The following is a 12567-nucleotide window of genomic DNA, read 5'->3' on the forward strand; positions in this document are numbered from 1 at the left end:
CTCAGGTTTGGAATGACGTGCTTGTCTTTGGACTGGAAAACCTGTACAGGCACAGAACATCCAAACACCACACAGAAAGACAATAATGTTAAAAATCAGGTGCTTTGTTGCGTTTTGTTTATTATTACACTTTAAGGAGCAAACTTATTCATAAAACAAAAGGGGCTTTCAGGCTGGTTTGCTTAGGTTGATATAAACAGAACATTAAATAAACACAGTAAATACAACTGCTAACATCTTAAAACCCACCACATCTTTACACCCCACCTCCCACTCCGTGTAAATATCTGAAATGTTTTCTCAAGCAAATGAAGAACTGCATGGATATTGCAAAATTTCCTTTAAAAATGTCTATTATGTATCGAAAAAATCCTGGATGGATGGATGGATGGATGGATGGATGGATGGATGGACGGATGGAACAACCAGGACATGAAAAACAGGGTCTATGACTTATTTATACAGATGAATTCTTGGGCTCTTTTCTGCATTGAGCTTGTAAAATCATCAGGGAAGAAAGGGTTGTCAAAGATTATATAAGTAGTTTAAATTTCTCTTCATAACACGGCGGTGTTTCATCAGAAAAAAAATGTAAATATTTGTTGGTACCCTTTTATAACTGAAGGAAGTTCTCCCTGATCCGGGGAGGCAAAACTTTAAACAATAAAATCAGATGTCCTGTGGACACAAAGAGCCACCCGCATCATTTAGGAGGACTAAGAGTGGCTCAATCTTGACTGTTTTGTGAAAGATTTTAGCTAAACTCCTTGGTAACATTTTGTTTTCAGTACCTCAGTGTCAAAGGCCTTTGCCAGATACCCTTTTCCTCATTTTTATTGACGATAATACAATAAACAGTGTATTTTTCCATCACAGAGTAAGACAAATTTCATGTTTAAGAAGCTAGATTAATGCTGGGGAAGAAGGCTTTCCATCAATCTTAAAATTATTTAAGATTGTGGGGAATATAAGATTCGGGATTTTAGTAAGTACTCAACATGAAAACAGAGAAAGTGGCCATGTTTTTCCTGTTTTATATGTAAAACTTTTAAATGAATCAGAAACAAGTGTTTGAATACTGCCCTCGCACCGGGAGGGAGCCCTTTTGAATCAGGGATTCTGGGAACCCATCAGCTACTGTGCTGGCTAAGCTTCTGGGTGCAATGGGCCTTGCTGGGGGGGTTTCAGTGTAGCCAGCCAGTGGGCTTAGAGTTCCATTTCTGTCTGCCAGCAACTGTTTACGAATGCAGGTAAATTAAAAAGAAAAAAGCCACTTTTTTCCGCTCAGACGTGAGTTGTGAATAGCGCTGGGACTACAGGCAGATTCCGGGAAACCCGAAAGCATCTGTGGCATTGAGGACCTTATGGGTGGCTGAATCATCCAGTAGCAAATTGCAGCTATCATCTTTGGTCTGCCTCTCTGTCTCTCATCTGCTGTCCTGCGTGAGCATTTTAAGAGGCCGGAGGATTTCCACAGTTGTTGAGTGGGTGCAACATTCCCAGGTGGCATGTGGTGACAGGTCCATCTGAACACGCCTGTTGTCGCAAGCAAACAGCCCCCCCTACATAGCGAAGGGTCAAGGTCAACGCAGGGACTGTTCCACCCACATGAGACCCTCAAAGCTCGGCCGTGCGGCTCGTGGGGCTTCAGAGGGTCCTGATGTACGTCGTGGAATAAGGGCTGTTTGTACACATCATCGAGAAGGTAAAGTATCTCTCCCTCCAGACTTGCAGTGACGCCTTGGGGTGGTCGTTGGCTTTTATGAGTTGTTTGTTTTGGCAGTGTTGGTTACACCAGGGAGCTTTCGTTCAGTAGGAGGTTTATGTATCTGTGTGTGTGAGAGAGTGTTGTGTTGTAATGGAACTGAGAGATGCATATTGGATGAATCATCTGGGCTTTGCTGCTTTTAGATAATGGCAGAGGTCAGAGCTGAGAGGGTGTTTCACTGACTGTGATGTGAATATAATGACACCTACCCTGTTAATTGTTAAACTGTGAATTTCCATTCAACTTTTTTTGGTAAATGTTATGAGACTTCCCCAGTTTCCACTCGTCAGACTTGTTTTGTTTTGTTTGTTTCTGAGAAATCAACACAAATAGCACATCCGCTAGCTTAAAAAAAAGGAAACTGACAACTTGACGCTAGAAAAATCAGGCTGTCTTTGGAACCTTTGAGCCACTAACTCAAGGCCCACTAACTGGTCTGCTGAACTTAGAACAAATTCAACAAATAGTGACTTAACTTCATATCCACTAAGCCAAATAGACTCATAACAGAGCCCGAGTGCACAGGAGCTTCCTGGATTATAAAGAATGACAGTGAATTTAGATAATGTTTTAATCAGATGGCTGATGTAGCGTCTTCTTATTTTTCTGTTTGCCTTGGCCCGGCCTGTGCTGTCCTAGCAATGCTCTGCCCTTTTTTTACAGTCTGGATGAATGGCGCTCTCTGCCCTGCTCTGCTCAGAAGCACCTCTTCCTAAAAAGGCCAGGGATGATCTCCGCTCTGTGTGTTTATACAGCAAACTGAACGCTGTCAGCTGTCATATTCGCTCTATCTGTTATATGCCAGAATTTCAAACACACTCAAAATGCTCTTTCTACTGTAAATCCTCCATCTCGGAGTTCATGTGAGGATACAGCGGAAGCAGAACTGAGATCAGTGTAAGCACTCCTCAAAGGAATGCCTGTTAATGGTTTTGGAAATGAGATCATGGATGCTTTGCCTCTCCGGGATGCAGGGGGTCAAGAAGCAAGCTGATTTTATTAAAGAGGGACGGGAAATAAACACACGGTTTCTGATGCTCAGGGACGGCTCAGCTCCAATACTGGAAGACGTTTAAAAAGGTTTTTTGCTTTGTGTCCCCTTGGGACTTGTTTGGAATCGCTCCCATTTTCCCTCATCCATTTTAGGCCTATTTGTGGAGGCTTCCAGCTGGAACATCAGTCCCCAGCCTGTTCTGCAGGTTGGCTTATTTACCGCCATGTGTAAACAGAGAGCACACAGTGTCCCAAGCAAACTCAGAACGTACTGGAAAAGAAAAGGAACAACTTTAAAAGCAGCTTAAAATTTTCATCACAGAATAAATTCTAGATGGCTTTTGCTGCTCTGGCTTTTTCCTCACTGTTATCCTCTTAGTTTACAAATGAAAATGAAAAGAAAACACTCTTTGTGTCTGTTTGTGTATATGAACAAGTGACTGTTTGAGTGTCTTGGTGAGTGTGTTTGCAGTCTTAATCAGTCTTTTTCTTGGCATTTGAAATGGGGATGTCTCCTAAATCAGCCATGCTGCCTGAGCACAACGGCCAGAAGAGCAGTAGGAAGTTTCACAGATACTTTTATGGTGGCCATGCTCTGACTTCTGCATGCACCACTGCTGGAGCTTAGAGCAATACATGTTACTTTTCTCCTTTCTTCTTGTCATTAAAGGGAAGCACATATGCAATTTTGGAATTTTTGCAATTTTAGTGGAAAGTACTGAAAGCACTGAATTTGATCCTCAATAATCTTATCTTAATTATCTTTGCTGAGTAACGGTGGCATTGTACTGCAAGAATGCATTGAACAGATCTTTTTGGCATCTGATCCAATCTACCGTTTGGATGTTTCACTGCAACTTTTAGTATCTGTAACATAAGTTGTAATATCTCTCTGGATGGAAAAAATCATGATTATATATTATATAGACTGTGCTGTATTATGTTGTAAGCAAACAATGGCTGTTCTTGAGTTTGAAAGTTTTTCTGAATTAAACGACGCTTTGAATTACTAATATAACTTAACGTGAAAGGTTCTTCAGATGATTTAAACAGATAAAGTTCACTGCCTTCCTGTCTGTTTGTGTTGTATCTCATTTCAGTGTGTAACCCAACCACAGAGGCACAACCACAGTTTCATTAGCTGTATGTGGTTCCTCATTAAAGCTGTCTTTGCAGTGCCTTCACTATTAATGCCAATGCTAAAGCAAATCTTACCCGTATAAGACATTTTCTGTGTATGTTATATTCCTTCAGTGCATACAGTCATCCGTTCTAACAAGTGGCACCGCAGCAGAGACCTGGCCTGGTTACCAAATTCATGCTCCTCAGTCATCTGATGTGAAGTTTATTGAGAATGATGCAGATGTTTCCACTGCTGTGGTGCTATGTTTGTCAGACTAAGTCACACATGAGCATTGGAGGGAAGCACAGGTGACTGTAGGTTAAAATGAACATGAGTGGATTTCTTTATAGGTGCCCACAGATGCAAACCCTTTCATCTCTTCCTGCTAGGACCTGAAATTAATTGAAAATTTTGTTTTGTGCCTCCAACAAAAAGTTATTTAGCTGTTGCTCATAATTTTTTATTCTGAATTCTGTCAGGATCTTTGTGTAGCTGCAGGTTAATACTTAATAATACATCATAGGAATCTATCTTGAGGAAACCTCCTCTTTAATAGTCTTCCATGTGTTTCCCTTCCAGGGCTCTCCAGCAGAGGGCAGCGTAAGACCAAGCGCAGCTCCCAGTAAGTCAGCTCTCAGTCTAAGCCTATCAAATATTTAATTTAACCTCATCTCCTATGTACCACAATGATGTGAATTCATCACTTGCATGGCATTAAATCGATCACGTACTATGTAGCGCGCTTGTTAAATCAGATAGTGAATTGCTTTAATGAACAGGTGATAGATAACTGCTTCAAATCTTAAAGTAGGAGGTTTGCTTAAATATACCCTTTTTCATAATCACACACTGTGTGTTTGTTGTGTTAAAGTCCCTTCAGGTCCTCGAACAGTCTGTGCTGTCAGGATTACACCTGTGAAAAGCATGAAAGGCTCTCCTGACCTGATTCCCACCCCAGGTGATGCATCCATGTGGCTCATCAATGTTTCAGCTACTACAGCTGTGGAAACCTCATACTCACACAGGAGACATAGGATGTGATCTTCAAAGTCACTTGTTGAGAATTGGGTGTTAATTTAACGGGAGAATAAAAAAATACTGTATGGGACAAGCTTCAGGCGCTCTACTTTCACCTCTGGCGGGGTGCTCATGGTAATTAGTTTTACAGGACAGCAGGATATTAATTTGATGGCCTGGTTTTGATGTAACAGTTCTATTTTGGTGATTTGGAGCATGAGGTAGCAATAAGTTGGATTCTCAGCAGCAAGACGTTCCTTAACAACCACCAAAAAAAATAAATAAGTAGCAGCTAAAGTGAGATTTTGAATGTTTTCAGATTTGGACCCGAGCAGAGTTTGCAAAGGGAAAGGCGTGGTGACCCTAAGGGCCACTCTCGTCCACATCGATGATGAGGACTGCATCAGCGATGAGCCAAACGTCATCTCAACACCAAGTAAGTCAGGACAGCTGCCACAGTTGTTTCGTAACAGCTCTCCACATTATGAAGAGAATATTAAGAGGTTAGCAAGAATAACATGGCCGTGTGGGGGGGGGACAAGAGCACATCCGTGTAAAATGTGGACAGAGGATGTGAGTGTGGCCGTAATTTAACGGGCATTTCGTCATGTTTGTCAGCATTTCAAGTGTTTTGCTGTCAGGATTATATAACTACTCACATTTTAAAGTGTATGCTCAGCTGGGCACGCTCAGAGCCATGATAAAGGGCGACTGCTCATATTTTCATACAAGTGTCAAAGAGGTCTTTTGTTGTGGCCTGCCCACGCTGCACTTTGGAGCAGGCAGCCTTAACTGTGGGCTCGTTTGTTGTGCAGAGCGGAATGGAACCGGTCTGGAGGCTAGCCAAGGCTTTTGGGGAGATGCTTTAATTGTTGTAGAGTCTGAATATAAAGGCCAGTGGAACAAATGGCCTTAACAGCTAACTGAATAGGCACTTTGTTCTTGTGACAAAGTTCAGAGATTGTGGGAGAATCCTTCTTATTTTTTTTTTTTCCTGGGGATATTAACAGCCCTATGCATGAAAACCACTAAGGAAAGCATTCACACCCCACAGATGAAATGGAGATTTATTTTATCTGCAATTATCTGTTATGATTTGCTGTCATAAGCTCGGTCAGAGAATTTACTTTTTAGCATCGTCCCCAGTGTTTTTGCTCTTGCCGCGCTGGCTGCCAAACTAAGAGAGTTTTGGACCCTTTTTAGGTGGCTGGACAAGCCAGATTAATGGAGACAGCTCTAAAGCAGGACTGGCTGAGGGTGGCAGCAATGACACAGCCGATTTACCTCCTGTAAACAACACTCTGTGCCAGGTACGTTTACTTCCACCCCATTTAACACACGATCTTGGTTTGATTTTATGAGCACTGAGAGATCTTGTTATTTTAGGGTGCTGGTTAGATGTCTTTTTTTTTTTTTTTACAGGACAGTTTTTCTTTCTCTTGACTTGTAAACTTGTATCTTCTGTCACTTTCAGAACAATTCATCTGAGAGCATAAAAGAATATCGAGCTCCATTCTCCACTGACGTTCAGAACTCAGTCACATCGACTCCCGGCTCTGTTTATCCCTGCACCAGCATAGTTAACCCCACCATAGTCCTGCTGCAACACAACAGAGGTGAGCACACCTGTCTGTAGGTTGGGGGCAACAGATATTAAGAAGCTTAAAATTGCTCGTGTGCCCTTTTAGGCAAGCTTGGTGGTATTAAGTCATATATATGTCACTCAGACCCACTGAATGTTGCACTGGAGCACCAGCATGACAGATCAAAAACACACATGCAGAGGGACCAGCTACCAAAACACAGAATAACCTCAGAGTACAGTTCAGACACTGGGAGTGCTGCTTTCCTGCTTGTCACTCCACTACATCTTTACTTAGCGAGGAGATGTTTTCTGCTGTGTCACATGGAACATTTAACGGTGTCTTTGTCTCTGTCTGCGTTACATGTATAACAACTGCTTTCACACATCACTGCTGAGTCACATTTTACTTTGATGCCATGTCTTTGTCTGTGTTTCTTTCACAACAGAACAGCAAAAGCAGCTTTCTCATTCTGAAGGTACGCACTGAGGTCTCGTTGATGGCTAACACATATAACACTTTGGTTTTTTTTTTCATTCGTTCGACTGCTCGCAGCAGTCCTGCTTTTATTAAAGTGCAACACCTTTTTCATTTCTCGACTGAACCATCTGTGTGCGCACCTCGCCCCCCTTCCCGGTTTCATGACTAACTTTTGTTTGTTAGTTTGATACGAGCGTCATGAAGTAATAAGTCAAGACTCTAGCGCCAACATGTTACCATTTTTGGGAACGCAGCACGATGCTCAGGTTATACCGGACACATTTCATTTCCTTTTTGTTTGATGCTGTTTTTCTTTTGTGTTGCTTCTTATCAAACCTGGGATTTTAATCTTAGACGTTATTGTTCCCGTCACCAGTGGGTTACATGGAAAAATTACTGATTAGCATGAACTTGAGTTTTATAGGCCGACTTCTGTTCTTTCATTTATTTACTTGACATTGGACAAACCTTATCCTTATCATTTAAATCCAAGTGTGTGTGACTGAGCTTGTCTTACCACTCAGATGTGAGAAGTCATGTAGAAAAAAAAGACAATATACTTTCTGATATTTGTCATGTATTTTATGTAAAAAGGGCATGAAAGGCAGTATACCCAAAATGTATTGTGTAGCTTACTAGGATGAGCTGGTGACCCATATTCCAAAGGCTGCTGGAGGGGCCTGGATTCAGCTCTGGTTTCAATAAAGGCAAAATGTCAAAAATCTGTCCTTAAAAACATGCATCTCTGCTTTAATGCTCACAATATATTGTTTTTGCACATCCACCAATATAAGTGTTGCTTTAACAGCAGACATTTTTCCTCTGGATTGCTGGAAATACACTGGTGGCACTATTATTAAGAGTCTCCCTGTTAAGTTAAAAGTTGAGTTTATTAGCAGTATAAAACACACGTAGCCAGCTCAGTGAACTGAGCTACAGGCTTACTCTGCTTGGTAGAGCGGTATTAATATCTGAATCACTTCATTGAGTGAAGTATCCCAGTAAGTAATGGTGGTTTCCCAGCATAAACAATACACGGGTGTTGGAAGTAACTTAAGTAAATAATGTACTGCATCTGAAATGTTCTGAAAAGTTATTTCCTGCACAAATTCTATATAATCTCTCTTCATGCTTTTTGGTTGCTTGTGCTGCCACATCACTGGAAATGTGTTGTGAACTTAGCTTTCTTTTAGCTTATTTTTTTGTGCTTCACAGATCCAACCCCAGAAAGGGACAAAAGCCCCGAATCCAGAAGCGAAACTGTCAGTCCAGTCCCTGAAATGGACGGGAAGAGGCAGCGGCTATCACTGCACTCCCCTGTGCTGAGTCCTCTCAACAAGCCCATTGTGCCTGTACGGGTGAGCGACCAAACCAGCTGTCGAATGAAGACTAATCGACTCTCTGTAAATGTTTAATGGGTGCTTTGTTTAGATAACACATGGGTGATTAATGCTACAGTAAAAGAGGTAGTATTTATACAGAAAGCATGACCATATGTCATGTTTTTGATGTGATTATTATTTTTATTTTTTTTAATCGTTGCAATAAATATAATATATAGTCCTCTAATCACACTCATAGCAGGTGTGTGTTACTAATAGCACTCTCACATTTAGGTGTCAGCTTCACAATAGCACTTCATCAGAAGTAATGTTAAATGCGTTGCTGTCATTCTCATTTGTTGCACTTTATTAAATGAAACAAAATGCTCTGAGAAACTCAGACAGGGGAACGTCTTCCTGCTCGAAAAGGATGCAGATGATGCTCTTCTGAAATTCTCATTGACTGGTTGTGAATTAATTGTTCCCTCACTGTAATTTCAGAACACTGAAAAGTCCAAAGACTGGTATAAGACAATGTTCAAACAGATTCACAAAATACCTGGTAAGTCGTTTCTTTTTTTCTACTCTGTGTTGTTTCTCTGTTTGATCAGTCTGTTTCTGTCCCTGTGTGTCTTTATATATGTGTCTCTGTGTTATGTCATGCTGTCCTCTGTCTCTCCATCATTGTGCATAGAGCCTATTGAGGAAAACCCTTACCGTCCCACCTACATATTCCCTGAGAGCTATGAGATTCAGGTGAAATCGAAAGGTATCTGATGGCAGTAACTCCACTCTCGTTGGCTTTACTAATCTGCAGCCATCTTGGACCCTCTTAAATACTTCAGCTGTGTTTAATCTTTGCGCTAGTACCTACTCGCCTCGAAACAACAGAGCTCGAAGACGCAGAAAGGCTTTTATGTAATCTTTTCTGACATGTGTTTCTTAACAGTCGCTATTACAGTAATTAAATACACTGCAAGGTTCGTGCAGAACTCCTGATCACAGAACGAAATCTGTTTGTATCTAATACTGTGCAAAAGTCTGGTGCCACCCCCTGTTTCTTTATATTTTGCGATGAGAATGGGAATTAGGTGCAGCGGTGTATTGAAACGTCTGCAAATATACATGGAAGTGTAGAATATATAGGGAAAAAATAGAGTTTGTACAATTCTAACAAACTTAAAAGTCACTATTGGTGTGACCACCTTTGTTCTTCAACACAGCCTGAACTCTTTTTGCCAAGTTTTCTTGTAATTTCTGTAAGTACTCTTTAATAATAGTTCTCCAGGCTTCTTGAAGGTCAGTCACAGCTCTTCTTTGGATTCTGGCTGCCTTTTGTTCTGTTCTCTGTCAAGATGATCCCACACGGATTCAGTAATGTTGAGGTCCAGGCACTGGGGAGGCCAATCCATGATTGACAGTGTTCCTGATTGTGTGCTTTTACTGCATTGGCAGTGATATTTGTGATCACTGTCATGCTGAAAAACAAAGCTGTTGCCAATCAGATGCATTCTAGATGTTATTGCATTGTAAACCAAAATCTGATTATGCTTTTCTGTGTATATAATTTCATTGATTTTGACCATATCTCCAATACCCCTACCTGAAATGCAACACCAAACCATGACAGAGCCTCTGTTATGTTTTACAGATGACTGTAAAGACTCACTGTTGTCCCTCTCTCCTGACCTCTCCTGTACATACTAATAAACCACAAATTTCACATTTGGATTCATTACTCTCTAAGACCTGTAGCCACTCATTTCCAGTCCAGGTTTTGTGTAATTTGGCATATCTTATCCTTTTCTTCCTTAAGAATGGCTTCTTGATAGTCACCCTTCCACAAAGACCATTTCTGATGAGGCTTCATTGAAAGGTAGATGGATCAAGTTTAGGGCCGGATGCACCTCTTAGGTCCTGTGTCAGATCTTTGCTGGATTTTTTCCAATTTCTTAAGGACATGACTTTCAGATGCTGTTCATTTGCTGTATGTAGCTTTTTGGGCTTTTTTTTCTTTTGTCCTCCATTTTTCCAATTTCCTCACATTTTTTAAGGACATGCTGCAATGCCAAGACACGCTGCTGGTAACAAAGTGGCTAAAGATGCAGTTTAAAAATTGATTCTTTGCTGAGTCCTTTGTCATTTGTAAAAACAACACGGGTTCAGCCCTTGTTAGGCGCCTGGTGCTTAAATGATTCATAGGTCAGTGTGGCTTAAAAAAACATTTCCCTGAAAATGGTCAGGTACAAGAACTGGACTGAAGTGGAAAAGAATACACGGAGAACTATTCCTCAAAGCTACTTAAAGAACAATATGAAGAAATGAGGGGTGGCACAACACTTTTGGACAATACTGTATGCTGTGGCATGTCACAGTAGGAAAAGGACAGGTGTAAATAACAAAATTATATAATGAGTGATACTTTTTATGCATAATTATCAAAAAAATCCTACTTCAGGAGTGAAATAAAAATAACTAAATTCTGAGTTTTATTACAATTATTGAAACAATCATTGATTAAAGAAAAGGTTATCTCATCTACTGAAGTGTTATGATCATCCCCTGAATAATATACTATTTCCAGTTGATGCATGGAAGATGCACGACGCCTTCAAGTGTATTTTTCCTTTTATATCAGAAAAATGTAATAATTCTGTCATGTTCTTTTTTTTCTGTTAACCATCTATTACTACAAATTTCAGGCTGTAATCGTTTTTTTTAATAGTTGATTATTTTGTAGACGCTTATTCTGACTTCTCTGCAATAAGGCATCATTTGCCCATTGTTACTGGGAGGTGGTGCATTATTTCAACCACTAGGTGCTGCTGTAGTCCTACATTAACGTTTTTAGTCTGTCACCCAGAGTTGAATCTATGCAAGATCCTCCATAATAATACTCTACTAACCAGTGTTTAGGTTGAAGCACTAGATGGTTAAGGTCGAGTCTGGCTCACAGTTTTGGTTTTCGATTTGCACATTCTAGCCACCACAGCAAGGTTTTAGGTAAAATGAAAGGAGATGCTCAGAATCAGCTCAACAATTGCATGAAGTGATCAGCTTAGATGTGTAGCTGTGACACTTACCAGAGCTCTCTGACTGTGACAGTTCTGGCTCTGTGGCTCTACAGTGCATTACTCAGTCAGACCCTCAGTGCTCATCGATGCTTGGATCCCTTTTTAGCTCAGTAATGCTTCCCTTGAAGTGCTTTGATTTGACACTCTTTGCCTGTGTTTGGTCTAATGGAAGGTGTGAGGCAAGGGAAAACGCAGGAAAAGAATGTCTTCAGTGTCTTCTGAATTATTTAATACTGTGCTATATTCATTGCTTTTTAAGTAACAAAGACAGCAAGAGATAAAATTAATAATAAATCACTTTTTATTGCTGTACTCTCCTCTTTCAGATGATGGTCCAACCCCCTTTGGTTACTTGGAAGATGGTGAGTCTGGGATAAGTAGCTGTAGGAGTTAAACCAAAATAATGTTCTAAATTTGGAGACACTATTTACACAGTGCAAGTATTGAGGTATTTATGTTCCTATTTCCAGTGAGAGCAGTCCCACGCTCAAAAAGTGAGAATGAGGTTGATTCAAGAGGCCACTCGATGCCCGTGCCAATGCGGTCGTCTTCCCTCAAACCCTCTGCCAAAAGGTCAGCATCTTCCATCTGCCCCAGTCCAAAGCAAAGATGTTTGTTTTGATACTTAACGCACAGCATAGTTCTGTTTGTGTTTGTTAGCAAAAGAAGAAGCTGTTCACAGTTCGGAATACTTCAAATACTGAAATACTGCCTGTGTTTACCTACAGAGTTAGTAAGTGTAGATAAGCAGGGCTTACTGTAGTGGAGCAAAAAAGCTATTTATTCCCTGACTTTGAAAATCTGAGCATGCTTTGTTCCCATTGGCTTCCACCACTGTGTCCTCTAGTTTTTTGCTTGAAGTATGATTAGTGTCAACCTTCCACACCACATGTCAGCACAGACAAAGGCCTGACTCTGCGCTCAGAGACGTGAGTGATGGAGTGATGAAGGCAGACAGGTGATGGAGGATAAAGTGTTGCCCACAAAAGCTGCAGATGACATGTTGAGGACTGACCTTCCTTGTTCCTTGGTGTTTATGGATGGAGCACTGCACTCCTGAACGTGTCGTTATCAGTGCTGCTGAAAGGTCCCGCGTCGTCCTTGATGCTCATCAAAGAGAGCATGCTTTTTGTTTGCCCTATTTTTTTCTGTGTTTTCTGAATAGTCACTTTATACTTGACTGTCTGTTAAGAAATTCTCCCAGGAA

At 40.9% G+C, this 12567-nt stretch overlaps 1 protein-coding gene across 5 annotated transcripts in view; it reads left to right on the top strand.

Moving 5' to 3' along the window:
* LOC116318771 (sorbin and SH3 domain-containing protein 1) overlaps positions 1–12567 on the top strand; it is a 39887-nt gene that overhangs the window by 5872 nt on the left and 21448 nt on the right. For 3 of the 5 annotated variants that reach the window (XM_031737907.2, XM_039622177.1, XM_039622180.1), the window contains exons 2-12: positions 4464–4506; positions 4756–4842; positions 5221–5337; positions 6105–6211; positions 6376–6517; positions 6933–6962; positions 8180–8322; positions 8788–8848; positions 8981–9055; positions 11687–11722; positions 11831–11933. In XM_031737907.2, the coding sequence (XP_031593767.1) occupies positions 4809–4842; positions 5221–5337; positions 6105–6211; positions 6376–6517; positions 6933–6962; positions 8180–8322; positions 8788–8848; positions 8981–9055; positions 11687–11722; positions 11831–11933 (848 nt within the window). In that variant the 5' untranslated portion in view covers positions 4464–4506; positions 4756–4808. The remainder of the gene's footprint in view (positions 1–4463; positions 4507–4755; positions 4843–5220; positions 5338–6104; positions 6212–6375; positions 6518–6932; positions 6963–8179; positions 8323–8787; positions 8849–8980; positions 9056–11686; positions 11723–11830; positions 11934–12567) is intronic. The other 2 variants (XM_039622178.1, XM_039622179.1) reach the window with 2 other exon arrangements.

The sequence above is a fragment of the Oreochromis aureus genome, linkage group 13 (genome assembly GCF_013358895.1).
Source record: "Oreochromis aureus strain Israel breed Guangdong linkage group 13, ZZ_aureus, whole genome shotgun sequence".
In the NCBI taxonomy this organism is placed as follows: Eukaryota; Metazoa; Chordata; class Actinopteri; order Cichliformes; family Cichlidae; genus Oreochromis; species Oreochromis aureus.